Source organism: Pseudophryne corroboree, chromosome 1 (assembly GCF_028390025.1).
Source record: "Pseudophryne corroboree isolate aPseCor3 chromosome 1, aPseCor3.hap2, whole genome shotgun sequence".
In the NCBI taxonomy this organism is placed as follows: Eukaryota; Metazoa; Chordata; class Amphibia; order Anura; family Myobatrachidae; genus Pseudophryne; species Pseudophryne corroboree.
Genome location: NC_086444.1, coordinates 465,831,788 through 465,855,775, shown reverse-complemented (window position 1 = coordinate 465,855,775; position 23,988 = coordinate 465,831,788). Strand labels below are relative to the sequence as shown.

The 23,988-nt window shown below is 46.0% G+C and overlaps 1 protein-coding gene across 1 annotated transcript in view; it reads right to left on the bottom strand.

The window, feature by feature from the left end:
* The window catches only part of LOC134893731 (spindlin-W-like), a 42,463-nt gene extending 21,118 nt beyond the window's left edge, over nt 1-21,345 (bottom strand). Inside the window, exon 1 of the mRNA XM_063913708.1 lies at nt 21,116-21,345. Coding sequence (XP_063769778.1) covers nt 21,116-21,311 — 196 coding nt within the window. The 5' untranslated portion in view covers nt 21,312-21,345. The remainder of the gene's footprint in view (nt 1-21,115) is intronic.
* Nucleotides 21,346-23,988: the final 2,643 nt, after the last annotated feature.

Here is a 23,988-nt window from a genome sequence, read left to right as displayed (position 1 = left end):
GCCGTGGAAAGACCAAACGGCAACGTCTGAAATTGGTAGTGACAATCCTGTACTGCAAACCTCAGAAACGCCTGGTGAGGGGGGAAAATCGGAACATGAAGGTACGCATCCTTTATGTCCAGGGACACCATCCAATCCCCTCCCTCCAGGCTGGCGATGACCATTCTGAGCGATTCTATTTTGAACTTGAACCTCTTCAAGTACAGGTTCAGGGATTTTAGATTTAGAATGGGTCTGACCGAACCGTCCGGTTTCGGTACCACAAACAGGGATGAATAATAACCCTCTCCTTGCTGGAGATGAGGAACCTTGATTATCACCGGTTGAATGTACAATTTGTGAATTGCCGCTAACACTAGCTCCCTCTCTGACGGGGAAGCCGGCAGAGCTGATTTGAAAAACCGGCGAGGGGGCATGTCTTCGAATTCCAGTCTGTATCCCTGGGAAACAATCTCTACTGCCCAAGGATCCACCTGTGATTGAACCCAGATGTGGCTGAAAAGACGAAGACGTGCCCCCACTTGATCTGACCCCCCCCCCCCCCGGAAAGCCCCAGCGTCATGCTGTGGACTTTGCGGAAGTAGGGGAGGACTTCTGCTCCTGGGAACTAGCCGAGTGCAGCTTTTTTTCCCTTGCCTTTACCTCTGGCAACGAAGGACGATCCTCGTACCTTCTTGTTTTTATTGGAACAAAAGGACTGCTTTTAATAATGTGGTACCTTCTTAGAATGCTGTGGGGGAACATAAGGTAAAAAATTTGATTTACCGGCCGTAGCAGTAGAGACTAGGTCCGAGAGGCCTTCTCCAAACAACTCATCCCCGTTGTAAGGCAATGACTCCATATGCCGCTTTGAGTCGGCGTCTCCCATCCACTGTCGGGTCCACAAGAGCCGCCTAGCAGAAATAGACATAGCGTTTATTCAAAAGCTTAGTAAACAAATGTCTCTCTGAGCATCCCTCATATACAAGGCAGCATCTCTGATATGCTCCATGGTCATTAGAATGGTATCCCTATCTAAGGTGTCCATCTCCGTAGATAAGGAGTCTGCCCATGCCACGACAGCACTACAAACCCAGGCCGACCTAACTATAGTTCCTGAATGTGTGTAAATGTGCTTCATGGTAATTTCCTGCTTGCGATCAGCAGGATCCTTGAGGGAAGCAGTATCCGGAGTAGGCAGTGCCACCTTCTTGGATAAGCGTATCAGCGCCTTGTCTACTTTAGGCGCAAATTCCCATCGTATCCGATCCTTCTGTGGAAAAGGATATGCCATGAGAATCCTTTTGGGAACATGGAGTCTCCTATCCGGAGATTCCCAAGCCTTTTCGCATAATTCGCTTAGCTCAAATGAGGACGGAAACGTGACCTCAGGCTTTTTCCCTTTATACATGTGAACCCTCGTGTCAGGAACAGGGGGTTCCCTCCGTGATATGCAAAACCTCTTTTATGGCAATAATCATGTACCTAATACCTTTTGCCACCTTCGGCTGTAATTTTGCATCCTCATAGTCGACACTAGAGTCAGTATCTGTGTCGGTATCTGTGTCAGTGACCTGGGATATGGGGCGCTTTTGAGACCCTGAAGGTCCTGGCACCACAGGGACAGGAACGGACTGGCTACCTGACTGATCCCTAGCTTCAGCCTTGTCTAATCTTTTATGCATGAGATTTACATTTGCATTCAAGACATTCAGCATATCCACCCAGTCCGGTGTCGGCGTTGCAGACGGCGACCTGACATTCAAGCACTCCCCCTCCACATTAAGCGAGCCTTCCTCCTCAAACATGTCGACACACACCCAGGGGAACTTTTTGCTGAAGACAGTATCCCCTGAAAGGCCCTTTGGAGAGACAAAGAGAGTATGCCAGCACACACCCCAGCGCAACAACCTGGAGACCAACACAGAATGCTTTTCCCCAACAGCGCTGAATTAAACTTTATCCGCCAATTATGTGACCCCCCCCCTCTCTTTTTAAACTCCCTTCACCGTGTGTAAGCAGGGGAGAGTCCGGGGAGCTTCCTCAGCGTTCTGTGGAGAGAGAAATGGCGCTGGTGAGTGCTGAGGGAGAAGCCCCGCCCCCTCTGCGGCGGGCTTCTGTCCCGCTCAAAATCGTGTAAAATGGCGGGGACTCAATTATATACATGTACAGTGCCCAGCTGTACATGTATATACCTATTTACCATCTAGGAGGTGTTATTATTGCTGCCCAGGGCGCCCCCCCCCACTGCGCCTTGCACCCATACAGTGACCGGAGTGTGTGAGGTGATGTGGAGCAATGACGCACAGCTGCAGTGCTGTGCATTACCTCTGTGAAGCTGAAGGCTTCTGCCGCCTGAGACGTCTTCTTGCTTCTGTTCTTCTGGCTCTGTGAGGAGAACGGCGGCGTGGCTACGGGGGTGGACGCCCAGGACGAACCTGTGTTCACCCCCTCTGAAGATAATGGTGTCCAGTAGCCGAGGAAGCAGATCCTATCAGTTAAGTAGGTCTGCCCCTCTCTCCTCAGTCCCTCGATGCAGGGAGCCTGTTGCCAGCAAAAGTAAAAATCCAAACAAAAATGCTTTCTGTAGCAAAGAACTCAAGAGAGCTCCCTGCAGTGCGCCCTTCATCCTCTGGGCACAGTGTAAAACTGAGGTCTGGAGGAGGGACATAGAGGGAGGAGCCAGTGCACACCCAGAATCCAAAGCTTTCTTAAAGTGCCCTATCTCCTGCGGAGCCAGTCTATTCCCCATGGTCCTTACGGAGTCCCCAGCATCCTCTAGGACGTTAGAGAAAATAAGAATTTACTTACCGATAATTCTATTTCTCGTAGTCCGTAGTGGATGCTGGGAACTCCGTAAGGACCATGGGGAATAGCGGCTCCGCAGGAGACTGGGCACAAAAGTAAAGCTTTAGGACTACCTGGTGTGCACTGGCTCCTCCCCCTATGACCCTCCTCCAAGCCTCAGTTAGGATACTGTGCCCGGACGAGCGTACACAATAAGGAAGGATTTTGAATCCCGGGTAAGACTCATACCAGCCACACCAATCACACCGTACAACCTGTGATCTGAACCCGGTTAACAGCATGATAACAGAGGAGCCTCTGAAAAGATGGCTCACAACAATAATAACCCGATTTTTGTAACAATAACTATGTACAAGTAATGCAGACAATCCGCACTTGGGATGGGCGCCCAGCATCCACTACGGACTACGAGAAATAGAATTATCGGTAAGTAAATTCTTATTTTCTCTGACGTCCTAGTGGATGCTGGGAACTCCGTAAGGACCATGGGGATTATACCAAAGCTCCCAAACGGGCGGGAGAGTGCGGATGACTCTGCAGCACCGAATGAGAGAACTCCAGGTCCTCCTCAGCCAGGGTATCAAATTTGTAGAATTTAGCAAACGTGTTTGCCCCTGACCAAGTAGCTGCTCGGCAAAGTTGTAAAGCCGAGACCCCTCGGGCAGCCGCCCAAGATGAGCCCACCTTCCTTGTGGAATGGGCTTTTACAGATTTTGGCTGTGGCAGGCCTGCCACAGAATGTGCAAGCTGAATTGTACTACAAATCCAACGAGCAATAGTCTGCTTAGAAGCAGGAGCACCCAGCTTGTTGGGTGCATACAGGATAAATAGCGAGTCAGATTTTCTGACTCCAGCCGTCCTGGAAACATATTTTCAGGGCCCTGACTACGTCCAGCAACTTGGAGTCCTCCAAGTCCCTACTAGCCGCAGGTACCACAATAGGCTGGTTCAAGTGAAACGCTGAAACCACCTTAGGGAGAAATTGAGGACGAGTCCTCAATTCTGCCCTGTCCGTATGAAAAATTAGGTAAGGGCTTTTATAGGATAAAGCCGCCAATTCTGAGACACGCCTGGCTGAAGCCAGTGCCAACAGCATTACCACTTTCCATGTGAGATATTTTAAGTCCACAGTGGTGAGTGGTTCAAACCAATGTGGTTTTAGGAACCCCAAAACTACATTGAGATCCCAAGGTGCCACTGGAGGCACAAAAGGAGGCTGTATATGCAGTACCCCCTTGACAAACGTCTGAACTTCAGGAACTGAAGCCAGTTCTTTCTGGAAGAAAATCGACAGGGCCGAAATTTGAACCTTAATGGACCCTAATTTTAGGCCCCTAGACAGTCCTGTTTGCAGGAAATGCAGGAAACGACCCAGTTGAAATTCCTCTGTAGGGGCCTTCCTGGCCTCGCACCACGCAACATATTTACGCCAAATACGGTGATAATGCTGTACGGTTACATCCTTCCTGGCTTTGATCAGGGTAGGGATGACTTCATCCGGAATGCCTTTTTCCTTCAGGATCCGGCGTTCAACCGCCATGCCGTCAAACGCAGCCGCGGTAAGTCTTGGAACAGACAGGGTCCCTGCTGGAGCAGGTCCCTTCTTAGAGGTAGAGGCCACGGGTCCTCTGTGAGCATCTCTTGAAGTTCCGGGTACCAAGTCCTTCTTGGCCAATCCGGAGCCACTAGTATAGTCCTTACTCCTCTCCTTCTTATGATTCTCAGTACCTTGGGTATGAGAGGCAGAGGAGGGAACACATACACTGACTGGTACACCCACGGTGTTACCAGAGCGTCCACAGCTATTGCCTGAGGGTCCCTTGACCTGGCGCAATACCTGTCTAGTTTTTTGTTGAGGCGGGACGCCATCATGTCCACCTTTGGTTTTTCCCAACGGTGTGGAAGACTTCTGGGTGAAGTCCCCACTCTCCCGGGTGGAGGTCGTGTCTGCTGAGGAAGTCTGCTTCCCAGTTGTCCACTCCCGGAATGAACACTGCTGACAGTGCTATCACATGATTTTCCGCTCAGCGAAGAATCCTTGCAGCTTCTGCCATTGCCCTCCTGCTTCTTGTGCCGCCCTGTCTGTTTACGTGGGCGACTGCCGTGATGTTGTCTGACTGGAACAGCACCGGCTGACCTTGAAGCAGAGGTCTTGCTAGGCTTAGAGCATTGTAGATGGCCCTTAGCTCCAGGATATTTATGTGAAGTGATGTCTCCAGGCTTGACCACAAGCCCTGGAAATTTCTTCCCTGTGTGACTGCTCCCCAGCCTCGCAGGCTGGCATCCGTGGTCACCAGGACCCAGTCCTGAATGCCGAATCTGCGGCCCTCTAGAAGATGAGCACTCTGCAACCACCACAGGAGAGACACCCTTGTCCTTGGTGACAAGATTATCCGCTGATGCATCTGAAGATGCGACCCGGACCATTTGTCTAGCAGATCCCACTGGAAAGTTCTTGCGTGGAATCTGCCGAATGGGATTGCTTCGTAAGAAGCCACCATCTTTCCCAGGACCCAGTGCATTGATGCACTGAGACTTGGCCTGGTTTTAGGAGATTTCTGACTAGTTCGGATAACTCCCTGGCTTTCTCCTCCGGGAGAAACACCTCTTTCTGGACTGTGTCCAGGATCATCCCTAGGAATAGAAGGCGTGTCGTCGGGATCAGCTGCGATTTTGGAATATTGAGAATCCAACCGTGCTGGCGCAGCACTATCTGAGATAGTGCTACCCCGACTTCCAACTGTTCCCTGGATCTTGCCCTTATCAGGAGATCGTCCAAGTAAGGGATAACTAAAACTCCCTTCCTTCGAAGGAGTATCATCATTTCGGCCATTACCTTGGTAAAGACCCGGGGTGCCGTGGACAATCCAAACGGCAGCGTCTGAAACTGATAGTGACAGTTCTGTACCACAAACCTGAGGTACCCTTGGTGAGAAGGGTAAATTGGGACATGTAGGTAAGCATCTTTGATGTCCAGAGACACCATATAGTCCCCTTCTTCCAGGTTTGCAATCACTGCTCTGAGTGACTCCATCTTGAATTTGAACCTTTGTATGTAAGTGTTCAAGGATTTTAGATTTAAAATTGGTCTCACCGAGCCGTCCGGCTTCGGTACCACAAATAGTGTGGAATAGTACCCCTTTCCCTGTTGTAGGAGGGGTACCTTGATTATCACCTGCTGGGAATACAGCTTGTGAATGGCTTCCAATACTGCCTCCCTGTCTGAGGGAGACGTCGGTAAAGCAGACTTTAGGAAACGGCGAGGGGGAGACGTCTCGAATTCCAATTTGTACCCCTGAGATACCACCTGAAGGATCCAGGGGTCCACTTGCGAGTGGGCCCACTGCGCACTGAACATCTTGAGACGGGCCCCCACCGTGCCTGAGTCCGCTTGTAAAGCCCCAGCGTCATGCTGAGGACTTTGCGGAGGCGGGAGAGGGCTTTTGTTCCTGGGAACTGGCTGTTTGCTGCAGCCTTTTTCCTCTCCCTCTGCCACGGGGCAGAAATGAGGCGCCTTTTGCCCGCTTGCCCTTATGGGGCCGAAAGGACTGCGCCTGATAATACGGCGTCTTCTTAGGTTGAGAAGCTACCTGGGGTAAAAATGTGGATTTTCCAGCAGTTGCCGTGGCTACCAGGTCTGATAGACCTACCCCAAATAACTCCTCCCCCTTATAAGGCAATACTTCCATGTGCCTTTTAGAATCCGCATCACCTGACCACTGCCGCGTCCATAAACCTCTTCTTGCAGAAATGGACAGCGCGCTAACTCTTGATGCCAGTCGGCAAATATCCCTCTGTGCATCACGCATATATAGAAATGCATCCTTCAAATGCTCTATAGTCAGTAATATACTGTCCCTATCTAGGGTATCAATATTTCCAGTCAGGGAATCCGACCACGCCACGCCCGCACTGCACATCCAGGCTGAGGCGATTGCTGGTCGCAGTATAACACCCGTGTGAGTGTATATACATTTTAGGATATTCTCCAGCTTTCTATCGGCAGGTTCCTTTAGGGCGGCCGTATCAGGAGATGGTAGTGCTACCTGTTTAGACAAGCGTGTGAGCGCTTTATCCACCTTAGGGGGTGTTTCCCAACGTGCCCTATCCTCTGGCGGGAAAGGGTATGATGCCAATAACCTTTTAGGAATTATCAGTTTTTTATCGGGGGAAACCCACGCCTCATCACACACTTCATTTAATTCCTCGGATACAGGAAAAACTACAGGCAGTTTTTTCTCACCAAACATAATACCCTTTTTAGTGGTACTTGTATTATCAGAGATATGCAATACATTTTTCATTGCTTCAATCATGTAACGTGTGGCCCTAGTGGAAGTCACGTTTGTCTCCTCATCATCGACACTGGAGTCAGTATCCGTGTCTGTGTCTGCCATTTGAGGTAACGGGCGTTTTAAAGCCCCTGATGGCGTTTGAGACCCCTGGACAGGCACAAGCTGAGTAGCCGGCTGTCTCATGTCGTCAACTGTCTTTCGTAAAGAGCTGACACTGTCACGCAATTCCTTCCATAAGCTCATCCACTCAGGTGTCGACTCCCTAGGGGGTGACAACTCTATAATAGGCAATTGCTCCGCCTCCATCTCATTTTCCTCCTCAAACATGTCGACACAATCGTACCGACACACCGCACACACACAGGGAATGCTCTGATAGAGGACAGGACCCCACTAGCCCTTTGGGGAGACAGAGGGAGAGTATGCCAGCACACACCAGAGCGCTATATATAGACAGGAATACCACTATAAAATGTGCTTTTCCCTTTATAGCTGCTGTTATTATTAAAACTGCGCCAAATTAGTGCCCCCCTCTCTTTTTTACCCTTTTCTGTAGTGCAGGACTGCAGGGGAGAGTCAGGGAGACGTCCTTCCAGCGGAGCTGTGATGGAAAATGGCGCCTGTGTGCTGAGGAGATAGGCTTCGCCCCCTTCTCGGCGGCCTTTTCTCCCGCTTTTTGGCGAGTTCTGGCAGGGGTTAAAATACATCCATATAGCCCTGGGTGTTATATGTGGTGTATTTTTGCCAGCCAAGGTGTTTACATTGCTGCTCAGGGCGCCCCCCCCTAGCGCCCTGCACCCTCAGTGACCGAAGTGTGCCTGAGTAACAATGGCGCACAACTGCAGTGCTGTGCGCTACCTTGTTGAAGACTGATGTCTTCTGCCGCCGATTTTTCCGGACCTCTTCTTGCTTCTGGCTCTGTAAGGGGGCCGGCGGCGCGGCTCTGGGACTGAGCAACGAGGCTGGGCCTGTGTTCGGTCCCTCTGGAGCTAATGTTGTCCAGTAGCCTAAGAAGCCCAAGCTGGCTGCAAGCAGGCAGGTTCGCTTCTTCTCCCCTTAGTCCCTCGATGCAGTGAGCCTGTTGCCAGCAGGTCTCACTGAAAATAAAAAACCTAAAACTAAACTTTCACTAAGAAGCTCAGGAGAGCCCCTAGTGTGCACCCTTCTCGGCCGGGCACAAAAATCTAACTGAGGCTTGGAGGAGGGTCATAGGGGGAGGAGCCAGTGCACACCAGGTAGTCCTAAAGCTTTACTTTTGTGCCCAGTCTCCTGCGGAGCCGCTATTCCCCATGGTCCTTACGGAGTTCCCAGCATCCACTAGGACGTCAGAGAAATAAACAGTATAATAGGTTTGTGTTAACATGTTCTACATCTCATGTGGTGTACATTATTGTTTGCCCGTGTGGCTTACATTATGTAGGCCAGACAATTCTCAAATTTTCTGAACGTATGGCGGCACATCGATCCGCCATCAAACTGATTTTGGAAGGAAAGAGTATAGACCAACCAGTTGCGAAACACTTTAAGGAGTCAGGGCATACTTTAGATTCTCTCCGATATTTTATGATTGATCACGTCCCCCTTAGTTTGAGGGGAGGTGATAGAGCTAAATATTTACTTGTTAAAGAAGCTAGATGGATTACTAGACTCGGAACTAGTTTTCCGGGTGGATTAAATGAAAAAATTAACTGGAATTCGGTTTGCTATGTACACAAGTATTATAATGTATATGATTATATGCTTTGGGGTAATTCTGGGCATGGTATGTGCTATTTATCTGTGCTATTCTTTTATATTGTATTGCATTTTTCACTGTAATGCTCATATTCCTGCTGCTTTCATTTCAGCCCCTTGTTTCCCTGTGAAGCGGCTTCCGGCCTTCCTGCGGTCCTGAGACGCAAGCTGCCGCCGGGTGGAACGCATGCTGTGGTCTCCTTGGCGACGGCTGACGTAGAGACCGGAAGTACATGGCGGAAGTCAGCCCGGGGACCCGAGTGCGGGCGTGAACGCGGTGGGTTGTGGCAAACGTGGTGTTACAGGTATTTAAGGGGGTAATTGTCTGTTTGTCTGTTACTTGGCTGATATTATGTTGTCCTGACGATGGAGTTACTCCGAACCAATTGTTGACTTTGAAACATAAATTCAACTTTCATCATTGCCGTCTCTGAGTGCCGTGCTCTATTGGAGTCTTTATTAATCTGTTTCTGGCACCTGAGCACGTTGTACAGACTTTAGGAGTGCCGGCTACTGCTGCTGGGGGGGGGGGGGGGGGTGTGTGTGTGTGTGTGTGTGTGTGTGTGTGTGTGTGTGTGTGTGTGTGTGTGTGTGTGTGTGTGTGTGTGTGTGTGTGTGTGTGTGTGTGTGTGTGTGTGTGTGTGTGTGTGTGTGTGTGTGTGTGCATGTGTGTATATGTGTATATGTATATATATATATATATATATATATATATATATATATATATATAAAAAAGCATTTTCGGGACAGTATTGTGTGTCAGAGTGACTGGTCGTCTTAATGTTGCCCTTAAAGTTAGAAAGTTGACTAAAGAACGTTGCAACACTATTCATATAATTTTTAGACTCAGGTACAGGTTCTGTTATTTTATGTTAGACTTTTTTTTTTATAATTAGCATTGTACTAAATCAGCAGGGTGCTTTCAGCAGTTTTGCACACAGCTGTAGCAGTTATTGTGGATGGTGGGTTTTACCTCCGTTAGATTCAAAAGAATCGCATACATTTTCTCATGTCCTGGTGAGCACATATTTAATGAATGATAGCTGTACATTCTAGTTATGTATATGCTTTGCCTAGCAACCAGACAAACCTACAAGATTAGGAATTAAACAAACTGAACCTTGCCACCTCTCCGATAACATCACTCCCATCTGTAAGACCCATTTATGGAAATCCCTACTGTTCCTGATCAGACTATCACCCACAATCCAGTTCTTAACCTTTCATGCATAAATTATAACCTACTGCAAGATTCTTTTTTGAAATGTTAAAGGTCCATACACACTGGGCGTTTTTCCCCCAGTGTGTATGCACAGCGATGATTGCTGACATCGCTGGGCTGAAAATCGCTCAGTGCCTACACACTGAGCGATTTCCCCCCCTGCCTAGCGATGTCAGCGGGGGTAAACGGCTTTCCATAGCAGGACACTATGGAAAGCTGTTTACCCCGCCATTCATGAAGCGAGAGTGCGCATCAGCGCTCATCGCCGGGGCATACACACTGGGCGGATTTGAGCTGAAAGCAGCTCAAAACACCAAAAGTGAGCTGCTTTCAGCTCAAAATCGCCCAGTGTGTATGGACCTTTAGTCTCACAAAGACACAAACGTTTATTTTTAAACTACAGTATATAAGTTATACACGTCCACTTGAGTGTGCATAATGCAACAACACAAATTGCCCTATTATCATGGAACAGTTTAACCGTAAAAGTTTTATTTTTATTGCAAAAAAGTAAACCTAAAAAAAACAAAAAACAAATGTCTGGTATGGTTTCAATTTGTTATGTTGCTTACTGTATTTTTTCTCCAGAACAAAAAAATCCTCTAGATTCGTCCAGAAACAAAGATGTTCTCAGTACTTATAACACAAATATTTTAATTTACATCTGAGTTTGCTTCATACCTAGAAGGTTAGCCTTTCATAAAATGAATTTGACGGATTTTAATCCTTAGTGTGAAAGTTAACTAAGCATCCTGGACACAAAGGCTCAAGACACTGCATGCAGATGTATGGGATCCGCAGGAGCTTGGGCACACTAAAAAGACTTTGACTGGGTGTGAACTGGCTCCTCCCTCTATGCCCCTCCTCCAGACCTCAATTATAGGAACTGTGCCCAGAAGAGACGGACATTTCGAGGAAAGGATTTTTGTTTAAACCAAGAGCGAGAAACATACCAGCACACACCACAAACATACCGTACAACCGGAGTAGCAGCAAACCAGATAACAGTATGAACCAACAACAGCAACAAGTTGAACATAACTAATACACAACCCACGTGTAATCAAATATAACCAGCAATAATACAACGGCAAGTAACAGTCCGCACTGGGATGGGCGCCCAGCATCCTCTACGGACTAGGAGAAAAGGATTTACCGGTAGGTATTAAAATCCTATTTTCTCTTACGTCCTAGAGGATGCTGGGGACTCCAAAAGGACCAAGGGGTCTATACCAAAGCTCCAGAACGGGTGGGAGAGTGCGGACGACTCTGCAGCACCGATTGAGCAAACGTGAGGTCCTCATCAGCCAGGGCATCAAACTTGTAAAACTTAGCAAAGGTGTTTGAACCCGACCACGTAGCTGCTCGGCAAAGCTGAAGTGCAGAGACCCCTCGGGCAGCCGCCCAAGATGAGCCCACCTTCCTGATAGAATGGGCCTTTACCGACTTCGGCAACGGTAGCCCAGTCGAAGAATGAACTTGCTGAATCGTATTACAAATCCAGCGTGCAATAGTTTGCTTAGAAGCAGGATTTCCAATCTTGTTGGAAGCTTTCAGGACAAACAGAGCCTCTGTCTTCCTAGTAAGAGCCGTTCTAGCGACATACATTTTCAAAGCTCTTACAACGTCAAGAGATTTTGGGACCGCTACAGCCTCTGTAGCCACAGGCACCACAATAGGTTGGTTTATGTGAAACGAAGAAACCACCTTCGGCAGAAATTGTTGACGAGTCCTCAATTCCGCTCTATCCGAATGAAAGATCAAATATGGGCTCTTGTGAGACAAAGCCGCCAACTCGGACACTCGTATAGCAGACGCCAGAGCCAAAAGCATGGCCACTTTCCAAGTGAGAAACTTTAACTCAACCTTACGCAAAGGTTCAAACCAGTGAGACATAAGAAACTGCAACACCACTTCAAGATCCCACGGCGCCACGGGTGGCACAAATGGAGGATGGATATGCAGCACTGCGTTCACGAAAGTCTGAACCTCAGGAAGTACGGCCAATTCTTTTTGAAAGAAAATAGATAAAGCCGAAATCTGAACTTTGATGGAACCCAATTTCAGGCCTGCATCGACGCCTGCCTGCAAAAAATGGAGAAAACGACCCAAGTGAAACTCCTCCGCAGGAGCTGCTTTGTTTTCACACCACGACACATACTTTCTCCAAATACGGTGATGTTTCGCCGTCACTTATTTCCTAGCTTTAAGGAGAGTGGGGATGACCTCCCCAGGAATACCTTTCCGAGCTAAGATTTGGCACTCAACTTCCCCGCAGTCAAACGCAGCCGCGGTAAGTCCGGAAACACGCATGGCCCTTGTAGTAACAGGTCCTCTCAGAGGAAGCGGCCAAGGATCTTCTACAAGTAATTCCCAAAGATCCGGATACCAGGCCCTGCGTGGCCAATCTGGAACGAGAATCGCCTGAACCCTTGTTCGACGTATGAACCTCAGCACCTTTGGAATGAGAGGAAGCGGAGGGAACACATACACCGACTGAAACACCAACGGAGTCACCAGGGCGTCCACTGCACTGGCTTGGGGGTCCCGTGACATGGAACAATATCTCGGAAGCTTCTTGTTGAGGCGAGACGCCATCATGTCTATCTGAGGAATTCCCCAACGCCTTGTCACTTCTGCAAAGACCTCTTGATGAAGGGCCCACTCTCCCGGATGGAGATCGTGTCTGCTGAGGAAGTCTGCTTCCCAGTTGTCCACACCCGGGAGGAAGACTGCTGACAGAGCGCTCATGTGCTGTTCCGCCCAGCAAAGGATTCTTGTGGCCTCCGCCATAGCCGCCCGGCTCCTTGTTCCGCCTTGGTTTACGTATGCCACCGCTGTTATGTTGTCCGACTGGATCAGGACAGGAAGACCCTGAAGAAGGTTCTTCGCTTGCAGCAGGTCGTTGTAAATGGCTCTTAACTCGAGAACATTTATGTGGAGACAAGATTCCTGGTTTGACCATTTTCCCTGGAAATTTCGTCCTTGCGTGACTGCACCCCAGCCTCGGAGACTTGCATCTGTTGTCAGCAGGACCGAGTCCTGGATTCCGAATCGGCGTCCCTCTAGAAGGTGAGAGCTTTGCAGCCACCACAGGAGAGAAATCCTGGCCCTGGAAGATAGACTTATTTTCCGGTGCATGTGCAGGTGAGACCCGGACCATTTGTTCAGCAGATCCCACTGAAACACCCGGCATGAAACCTGCCAAACGGAATGGCTTCGTAAGCCGCAACCATCTTCCCTAGAACCCGAGTGCATTGATGAATCGACACACTTGTCGGCCTCGGAAGCTCCCTGACCATTGTCTGGATTTCCAGAGCTTTGTCTTCCGGAAGAAACACTCTGTAGCTCCGTGTCTAGAATCATGCCCAGAAAGGGCAGCCGAGTGGCCGGGATCAACTGAGACTTTGGCAAATTTAGAACCCAACCGTGTTGTCGCAGAACCGACAGGGAAAGATCCACATTTCTTAACAACTGTTCCTTGGACCTCGCCTTTATCAGGAGATCGTCCAAGTACAGGATAATTGTAACCCCTTGCTTGCTAAGGATAACCATCATTTCTGCCATGACCTTGATGAAAACCCTCGGGGCTATGGAAAAAACAAACGGCAACGTCTGAAATTGGTAATGACAAACCTGCACTGCAAATCTTAGGAAAGCCTGATGCGGAGGATACATTGGGATGTGTAAGTGGGCATCTTTTATGTCGACTGACGCCATAAAATCCCCCCCCCTTCCAAGCTGGCGATCACAGCTCGAAGAGATTCCATCTTGAACTTGAAAGTTTTCAAGTATGGATTGAGGGATTTTAGGTTCAGAATCGGTCTGACCAAACCGTCCGGCTTCGGTACAACAAAGTGGCTCGAATAGAACCCTTCCCCCCCCCCCGTTGAGACGGGGGAACGGGAACAATGACCCTCTGTTGACACAACTTTTGTATTGCAGCATTTACCACGTCTCTTTCCGAAAGAGACACTGGCAAGGCCGAAACAAAAAAACCGTGAGGGGGCATCTCCTGAAACTCCAGCTTGTACCCCTGAGACACTATGTCTAAGACCCAAGGATCCAGAGCTGAATGAACCCAGACCTGACTGAAGATCCGGAGACGGCCCCCCCACCTGCCCGGACTCCCTTAGGGGAGCCCCAGCGTCATGCGGTGGACTTGGTAGAGGCGGGGGAGGACTTTTGATCCTGGGTGCCTGATCCTGCAGGCGACTTCTTTCCCCTTCCTCTACCCTTTGAAGCGAGGAAGGACAAGCCTTTACCTCATTTGTATTTATTAGGTCGAAAGGACTGCATCTGTTGATAGGGTGCCTTTTTCTGTTGCGTGGGAACATAAGGAAGAAAAGATGACTTACCCACAGTAGCGGTAGACACCAGGTCAGCCAGGCCGTCATCAAACAAGACACTACCTTTGAAGAGGAGAGCTTCCATAGCTTTCTTGGAGTCGGCATCAGCATTCCATTGATGGATCCACAGCGCCCTCCTGGCCGAGACCGCCATGGCATTGGCTCTTGATCCCAAGAGGCCAAAATCCTTCGCCGCATCCTTTAGGTAATCTGCAGCGTCCTTGATATAACCAAGAGTCAAAAGAATATTATCTTTATCAAGGGTATCCATATCAGAAGCTAAATTATCAGCCCATTTAGCAATAGCACTACTCACCCATACCGACGCCACAGCAGGTCTGAGCAATGCACCCGTATTAACAAAAATGGCCTTCAAAGACCATTTCCAGCTTGCGATCCGCTGGATCCTTGAGGGCAGCCGTGTCAGGGGACGGAAGCGCCACCTTCTTGGACAAACGGGATAGAGCCTTGTCGACATTCGGAGACGACTCCCATTTTTCCCTGTCATCAGAGGGGAAAGGATACGCCATAAAAATTCTCTTGGGAATCTGCAACCTCTTGTCCGGCGACTCCCAAGCTTTTTCACAAAGAGCATTCATTTCATGAGGGGGGGGGGGGGGGGGGGCTTCACCTCAGGTTTTTTCCCTTTAAATAGGCAAATCCTTGTTTCCTGAACCGTAGGTTTGTCAGAAATATGTAAAACATCTTTAATAGCCACAATCATGTACTGAATACTCTTAGCTACCCTCGGGTGTAAAGTAGCCTCATTAAACTCAATATCGGAATCTGAGTCCGTGTCGGCATCTGTATCTACCATCTGAGTAAATTAACGTTTTTGAGACCCTGAGGGGGTCTGTGTCTGAGAATCAGATTTATCCAACCTCTTAGACAACAAAGCAACATTAGCATTCAGTGTACTCAACATAGCAACCCAATCAGTAGTCGATTGTGTCGACAGAGCCATTTCCAGCTCCTTTTCTGCACCCCCAGTAACTTCCTCCGGGGAGGAACACTCAGCCGCAGACATGTCGACACTAAGTACCGACACCCAACAGACACACATTTGCCAAATAAAGGGGACAGCCTACAGGGAAGCCCGTACAGAGAAACACAGAGAAAGTATGTCAGCTCACACCCCAGCGCCCATATACTACTCCAAAATAATATATATGTCAGTAGCGCTGTTAAATACAATAAAAAGCACCAAAATATTTGTGCCCCCCTCCCCGTTTTTGCTCCCTGTACTTACGAGGAGCCTGGAGGTCCGGGCCAGCGTTCTCTGCAGCGGCTGTGCAGAGAGAAAAATGGTGCTGGTGAGCTGTGCGGCTAAGCCCCGCCACTTCCCGGCGCGCTTCAGTCCCGCTGAAATTCAAATCTTTATACTGGCGGGGGTTTAATATACGGTGCCCGGGCACCGAATATAGCTTTCACCAGTTTGAACAACCTCAGCAACGGCTGCCCAGGGCGCCCCCCAGCGGCCTGCACCCTGTGAGTGCCGTTGGTGGATGTGTGTGGGAGCATGGAGCGCAGCGCTACCGCTGCGCTGTACCTCGTTGCTGAAGTCTTCTGCCGTCACTGAAGTCTTCGGATCTTCTAATACTCACCCGGCTTCTGTCTTCTGTGAGGGGGTTGACGGCGCGGCTCCGGGAACAAGCATCTAGACGAACCAAGTGATCGAACCCTCTGGAGCTAATGGTGTCCAGTAGCCTAAGAAGCAGAGCCCTTAACTAAGCAGAAGTAGGTCTGACTTTTCTCCCCCAGTCCCTCGATGCAGGGAGCCTGTAGCCAGCAGGTCTCCCTGAAAATAAAAAACCTAACAAAAGTCTTTCCAGAGAAACTCAGGAGAGCTCCCCTAGTGTGTGTCCAGTCACTCCTGGGCACAAAGTCTAACGGAGGTCTGGAGGAGGGGTATAGAGGGAGGAGCCAGTTCACACCCAGTCAATGTCTTTTTAGTGTGCCCTAGCTCCTGCGGATCCAGTCTATACCCCTTGGTCTTTTTGGAGTCCCCAGCATCCTCTAGGACGTAAGAGAAAGATTGTTTAGGAGATAATGACTTAAAACAGCTGTCCACTGTAGTGGCCTCTATGCATGAAAGGGTTAAACGTTTTCTGAAACTCAACTCTTTGCTACAGCCTACAGAAAACCAACATAAACGACATACCTCACACTGATTAACTGTGTCACTACTGAACCAATCCAGTCATACACACTTTATTCCGACTTCACACTTAATAATAGTGTAATGTGTAAAAACACACATTTTAACTCTATTTTGCATATCACAGATTTACACCTAGGCATAATTGACCATTTAGCATGAATATATCCTTCATGTTTAGGAATCGAAACTAGTGGAAAATAGATGTTAGTCATTATTTTACAAATTAAGGAATTACAAAAATAAAAATAGTAAGTACTCTTGATGATTCCATATGCAATGATCTCAGAAAAGCAATTCTTGAATGCTCAACAATATGGAAGGGATTAAAGCCAGTTCCAAACTGGCTTAGAATTGAAAGCATTATCGCTCCGTGTGTACCCCCTACAGCGATAGCTATGCTCAGCCCCGCGCATCGCTATAGCTGGTGCTAGATTGGCCTGCATGCAGCTGCACCCGCTGGGTGAAATGAGCGGCCCCCCGTCTACCCCCGCACGCTCAGCACACATCGTGCTGTGCTGAGCGGGTGGAGAGATGTGTGCTGAGCGGTTCGCTCAGCACACATCTCTCCCACATCGGCCCGTCTATATGGGCTTTAAGATGCTTCAAGTCGTCATGAAGAATGCAAAAGCTGCTATAAGCATTGTGTGCTAAAGCTTAAATATATGGTCAGATAACTGAAGTATGGCTTTAAAAATAAAAAAAATAATGCAGTATGGAGAAAAAAAAAATTCTTTGTTATTCATGCAAATTAGCTACTTTTTTTTTTTTTTTAAAAGCCAATCACAGCAGATCATTCCAAGTGATATAATGTCAAGCACAGGAGTGGAAGGGTGAAGATTTGGGGGTGTTTTGTAGGCACAGGACCTGTACGCCTCACATTCATGTGCCCACCATGTTCACAACAGAGTATGATTACAACACGCTGTAAAGCTAGTAGACTCCTAACGAAAATTACTTTAAGTCAGTAGTTCCCAAATGTTTTTGAATCACGATGTCCTAGAGTATCAGAATTATTTTTATGGCACCCCTAAGCCAAAAGTTTCTTATTGAGAAATTTAGATATTTGTTTTTAAAATGAAGTAAAATTGTGTTTTATATGTCATCCTTAGATTTTCTTCTGTTAGTCCACATATTATATGATTAGAAGCCACACTGACCATAAATCATTTTAAATTAGTCCTGGACCACCAACCCAGGCATAACTAACCATTTGTGGGCCTCATATCATCATATTAAAGGGCTCCAAGTACCACCCAATGGGAAAAGAAAACCCTAAGGACACATGGGACAAACACAGAAGGACCTAAACCCCCACCCTCTGCCACCACAGCTGCACCTATGGTAGTTGCGCCCTAGACCGTGTTGATTTTCTCTGTCACGGCTTGTGTCTTCATTGTTGGATATGGAATGACAAAGCAAAATCTGTTCTTGGAGGTCCGTCACACAAGTTTAGATTTAGAACGTTTTAGCACTTTGTTAGGACAAGATAATAGCTTATTATGTCATGATATGCAAGAACAAATTTCTAAGAAGGTGTAATTTTTCACATAAATATATATCTACATTTATACAAGCATACATACACAGGTGATGTTTTACCTGCAGTTTGTCAGGATATATGTCTGTACATATTGTATTTGCTGTATTGCACAGCGTGTATCTAGCATAACTTTAGTGAGAGGCACAATGTGGAAACACCGATAGTAACTTTGTATTGCTACATGTTCATTTATCTGTACATAAAATGTGATGGCTGGTTTCATATCATCTGACAAAGCAACAATTACCAACAGCAGGGTGGCAATATATTATCCTGATATCACCGCCGGACCAGGAAGACACCTCTGCAGCCACCAGGTCTGCTGTACCAGGTAAGTCTCCAATAGACCACCACGTTTGCAGACATCCCCTCAAAATGATTATCAACGTGGTCAATGTCAACACTGTGCATGTCAACATTAAGATCTTTTACATGTTTTGTATCACGGATGATTAAATTCCGAAATGTTGGACCAGACTTACTGAGGAGATAGAAGTCCCTTGGAGTAAATCCACATTTATTGTAATGTTGACCCAGGTGCCACATTATATTTGCAGCTGTTGAGTGGCATACACAGATAGGGAGCGACTGTGACACAAACACACACACTATGTACTAGTAAAGATAATAACGGATATACTTAAGATATATTAACATGTGAATTTTTGAAGTAGTTATGTGTGGAAATAGTGTAAGATGTCTTAATAGATTCTAGAAAGTTATTTAGGAAGTCTCATAGAACTAAGTTCCAAGTTTCAAGTAGCAACCGCATAGGTCTATTGATAAATATGGACATATGCCAAATGGGTATCCGGACTCTTGGTCGACACCTATTGGTCGACGTTGAGTAGGTCGACACGGGAAATAGGTCAACACAGCTATTAGGTCGACATGTGTTTTTTTTAAATTTTTTACTTTTTCATACTTTACGATCCACATGGACTACAATTGGGAATGGTAACCTGTGCCAAGCGCAGAGGTAGCAGAGCGAGGCACTTTGCCCGAAACACGGCGAGTGATGCGAGGGGACATGGTGCGCTAATTGGAGTTTCCCGTCACTTTAAGAAAACGACACCAAAAACCCCCATGACAAAAACTCATGTCGACCTTTTCCCACGTCGACCTAATGGCAGTGTCAACCTATTTCCTGCGTCGACAAAGTCACTGTCGACCTAGACCAGTGACGGCTAACCTTGACACTCCAGCTGTTGTTGAACTACACATCCCAGCATTCCCTGCATCAGTTTTAGCAAGGCCAAATAGCAAAACTGATGCAGGGCATGCTGGGATGTGTAGTTTAACAACAGCTGGAGTGTCAAGGTTAGCCATCACTGACCTAGACACTGTCGACCCCGAGTCCCATACCTGACAACTAAATTAAGACACGTGGATAGGCCTTCATATGTCTTTCAAGGTTACTTTCCAATAGGTCTACAGATAAGTCTTCAGGACATCATCTGACTGAAAATTATAAATATCCAGGCTGAAGTGAGCTCAGGGGTAGACTTGGAATGGAAGCATGATATGTTGCTGAGAAACGTAGCTATTATCTTTGTATTTACTTGTATTTCCAATTTAATTATTTTCTTTTCATGGATTAAGTAAAAGTTATAAATTATCTAATTCTTGACTGGACATTGAATCATTTATACAATATCTTCTTTTGCTGTTTATTTCAAAGACTGTTACAACCTTGTTAATCTTGTAAAAGCTTGAGTGTGATATGGGCTACCTTCACGGAATCAGAGTCTGGACAGATTCCAATCTCAAGTATTACTTCGGTTAATGCTTGAAGGAGGAATAGATGGTCACAAGTCACCTGAATTTAAAGTGAAAACACATAGCAAAAAACCCAAACCCCACTATGAAGGCATTAGACTAGACAGCAGTGTGTGAGAGAATAAAATGGTTAACAGGAGGTAAAGTGGAGGTTTAATATAAAGGTTTTAAATAAAAAAAAAAAAAAATCATAAATCAGAATATTGTGTGTCCTGCTTTTCTTTTCATTTATTTCCCAACTACGTACCAAACCTCCATGTATAGCATATCCCTCCCATACTAATCATAATTAGTGTGCCCAATATGGATGATTCGCCTGGTATGCTTGTGGGTGTGAGATACAGTCCATGATCTGCCGATTCTGTGCTTTAAAAAAAACAAAAAAACATTTCCCCACCTTCTGTACTTTGTAATTCAGCAATGTACATCACATTGACAGGTATTACTTAACCCACTCTCTGGAACATATGTAATAAAGAAATACATAATATTATGATGGCAGATAAGAACGACTTGGCCCATCTACTCCGCCCTTTTAGTGTTAGAGCATTAGGACTAGGGGTTAAGGTATATTCAACCCTTAACCTATTTCCTGCCGGGTCAACTATAGGTTTAGGGTGTTTTGTTGCGTATTAGATGTGCATTTATTGTGAAATGCAACTTCGATGACCTACTATATTTATTGGCTGTGCTGGTATCCATATCTTTACAGTATCCTCCAAATTATTAGACATCAGAAACTCTAATAAAACACCACTTAGTGCACCCAAAATGGCTGCCTTTCTTGGTACACTGGTGGATGGTATGAACGATCCCTGGATCTGATGATTCTGTTTATCAGTCATGTATTATTTCATGCACTTTATTTTGTATTCCACGCTTAACCCACATATTGTAGAGTGCTTAAGACAACTGCCTCACAGTATGAAAAATTCATTGAATTGATGATCCTGTGGGCATCTTGTCATTTATATTTTGCATTTGGTCCTCTGCATCTCCCCATAGTGGTCTGGTAATTCACAGAACTTTTTTTCTGCAGGCATAATGTATCTCATATTCGCATTTATCCACTGTAATAATTGTAGTGTGCTCAGAACGGCTGTCTGTAATATTGTTTCTTTAACGCAGATGTAAAGCACTTCAAGTCTCTTACTTTCCACTAAAATATCTCTATTACAATTTCTCTGAAAGTCAAATAAATCATTGTAGGTGTGTTTTTCTGGAAAAAACAAAACACAAAACACTTACTTGAGTCTGGCATGATCCGAAGATCTCCTTCTTTATAGTCATCTAAAAGTTGATACATATATAAGACTGGGTCCTTTTCATAGGTTATATAAAACCATGTGTTCATAATAGGTGCTCGTGCTAATACCATCCCTCGCCACTCATCCTTGGAACCATCCTCTGTTTCAAACATATGCTCCACTGCTTTACCAATCATTGTGTCAGCCAAATGGGCATCGCTGATTCGGGATGAGGCTTTACAAGGGGAATACAAAAAAATTGAGATATATCAGTTTTACACATGAACAAAAATCAATTGCAACAGGAAGTTAAGAAAAAGTATATTGTATTCGCTGCTTAATTTCTACCAAATCACACAGTCAAAGAGGTGATTGGAACAAGAATCATCCAAAACCTTTCTGTAAAAAAACAAAATGCTATCTACAAATAAGTGTTGAGCATTTATATTTTGAAACTGAATATCGAAAAAGTTTATACCCTGCCAAGCACACACACAAAATAATATTGTGCACTAGAGGAATGGTCAAGAGTGTGGCAATTACAGTTGAATGCCAAAAAAAGCAAAATCATGCATTTGGGTCTCAAAAATCCTTAGGCTAAATATAATATTAATGGTACTACAGTATACTGGTAACTACTGAGGAGAAAAGGGATCTAAGAGTCACTATTTCAGGTGACAAAGGCAGGTAAGTAATGTAACAAAGCAACGAGGAAGGCTAGTCAGATGCTTGGCTGCATTGGGAGAGGAATCAGCAGCAGAAAGAAGTAATAATGCCACTGTATAGGTCATTGGTACGGCCTCATCTAGAATACTGTGTTCAGTTCAGGAGGCCATAACTTCAAAGGGAAATTAATACATTAGAGAGTGTACAAAGAAAAGCAACTAAAACGGTGCATGGCCTACATCCCAAAACATTCCCAGAAAGACAAAAAAAAAATCTCAATATGTATAGTTTGCCGCAAAGAATGGAAAGGTGGGACATGATAGAAACTTACAAATATATCAAGTGTTTTAACAAAATCCAGGAGGGAAACATTCTCCAAATGAAGAGAAGCAATAGGACACGAGGACATGCACGGAGACTGGAGGGAGGTAGGTTCAGGGGAAATTTGAGGAAAAATGATTTCACAGAAAGGATAATGGACATGTGGAATAGCCTCCCATCAGAGGTGGTAGAGGCTAAGACAGTAGAGCAATTTAAACATGCATGGGATAAACATGAGGATATTCTTACAAAGACATAAGGATCAAATAAGGTTTGAGATGAAAAAAATATGGTAAAATAGAAGGGGCAGACTAGATTGGCCAAGTGGTTCTTATCTACTGTCAAATTCTATGTATGTTTCTATGTGGTAAACTGAACAAATAATTGGTATACAATATCAAGTTTTACAATCCGAAGGCTGTAACTAAGACCTATCCACAAACCGGCCTTGTATAATATTTCTCTAACACAATGCAGAAGTTGATGTATAGCCACAGGCAATCCCATACTATTTGTAGGAGGCAGTTCATGGACACTAAAATTACACAGATGTTAGCTATAGTAGACAAGGTTCTATCAATATGGCAGGATTCAGATCTCTGGAACTTACTGCAGAGTTTTATCTCCCAGTTTAAGTGCCTGGAGCTAAACAATTACTTGCTATGGTAAGTCCACGACCAGGCCTGAAGGGGCACTAAACACTGATTTCTGCTTGCACCCTCCTGAGGTGCGAACAGAAATCCAAATTAACTAGTGCTTACAGGGCTAGTGGCGGGCGGTAACTGCATTGATCTGGGGAAAATAACTATGTCTGGGCACTTAACCAGAGAGCTAAAATGCAGCGTTAAGACCTGCAGCTAGCAGAATCTGCCCCAATATGTAAGAGTGCTACTATAAATTTAAAAAAATTAAATATAAAATGTTTATAAGAAAATTAGGTCTTTAACTTTGTACTAAACTACATGGTCGAGTCACATTATTATGACCACAAGCTAATAGCCAGAGCAATCACCATGTGCAGCATGGACAGCAGCTAGATGGGCTGATTGGTCATTTTAGACACACGGCTGGTAACCCCCAGGTTAGTTTTGATGGTGAGCTGCTCCACTGTAGCATGTCAGTCGTCCCTCACGCACCATCGTATCAGACGTTCACCTCTCGCATGAATGGCATGCGGTGCTCCGCAGTTTCCACATCGGTTATTGGCAATGGTGCATTTGTCCAGTCACAAAACACCTTCACCACAGCAGCACGCGAACAGTTCACAAACTGCGCTGTTTCAGAAGTACTGCCATCCTTAGCCCAAAAGCTAATAATCATCCCTTTTTTGCAACTCTGATAAAATCAACCCTTTTACCCACAACAGCAATGAGCAATATATGTGCAGACGGCCAACTGCACACCTTTTATCCATACCAAACCAGTGCACGACATGTGACATACCTCATGGACTACGCGCTGCAGGCGTCAAATGTAAGAGGTGGTCATAATGTGACGTGACCATGTAGTATTAAACTAGTACAGCTTTAATATATGCAATCCCTTTGCAGTACTCTCATACTATACAAATCTATTTCAGCTCCTTTGGGAATCACGTTTCACTTAACAAAATTTAACAAAATATATAGACTTGGTGCTGAGTCCAAATTAAAAAACAAACCAAAAAAAACCCACCTAGATCGCCTGCAGCGGTTTAATCAGTGAATACTCAACCCTTGAAAACAGAAATGCAAAAATAGCAAGACAGCACTGGCAAGTAGAGGATATCTAAATAACCAATAAAATATCAATAATATATCAACACCAGACACATAGAAAATATGGTAAAAATATTAATATGTGCACTCCTGAAAGCGGATGGATGGATGGATGGATGGATGGATGGAT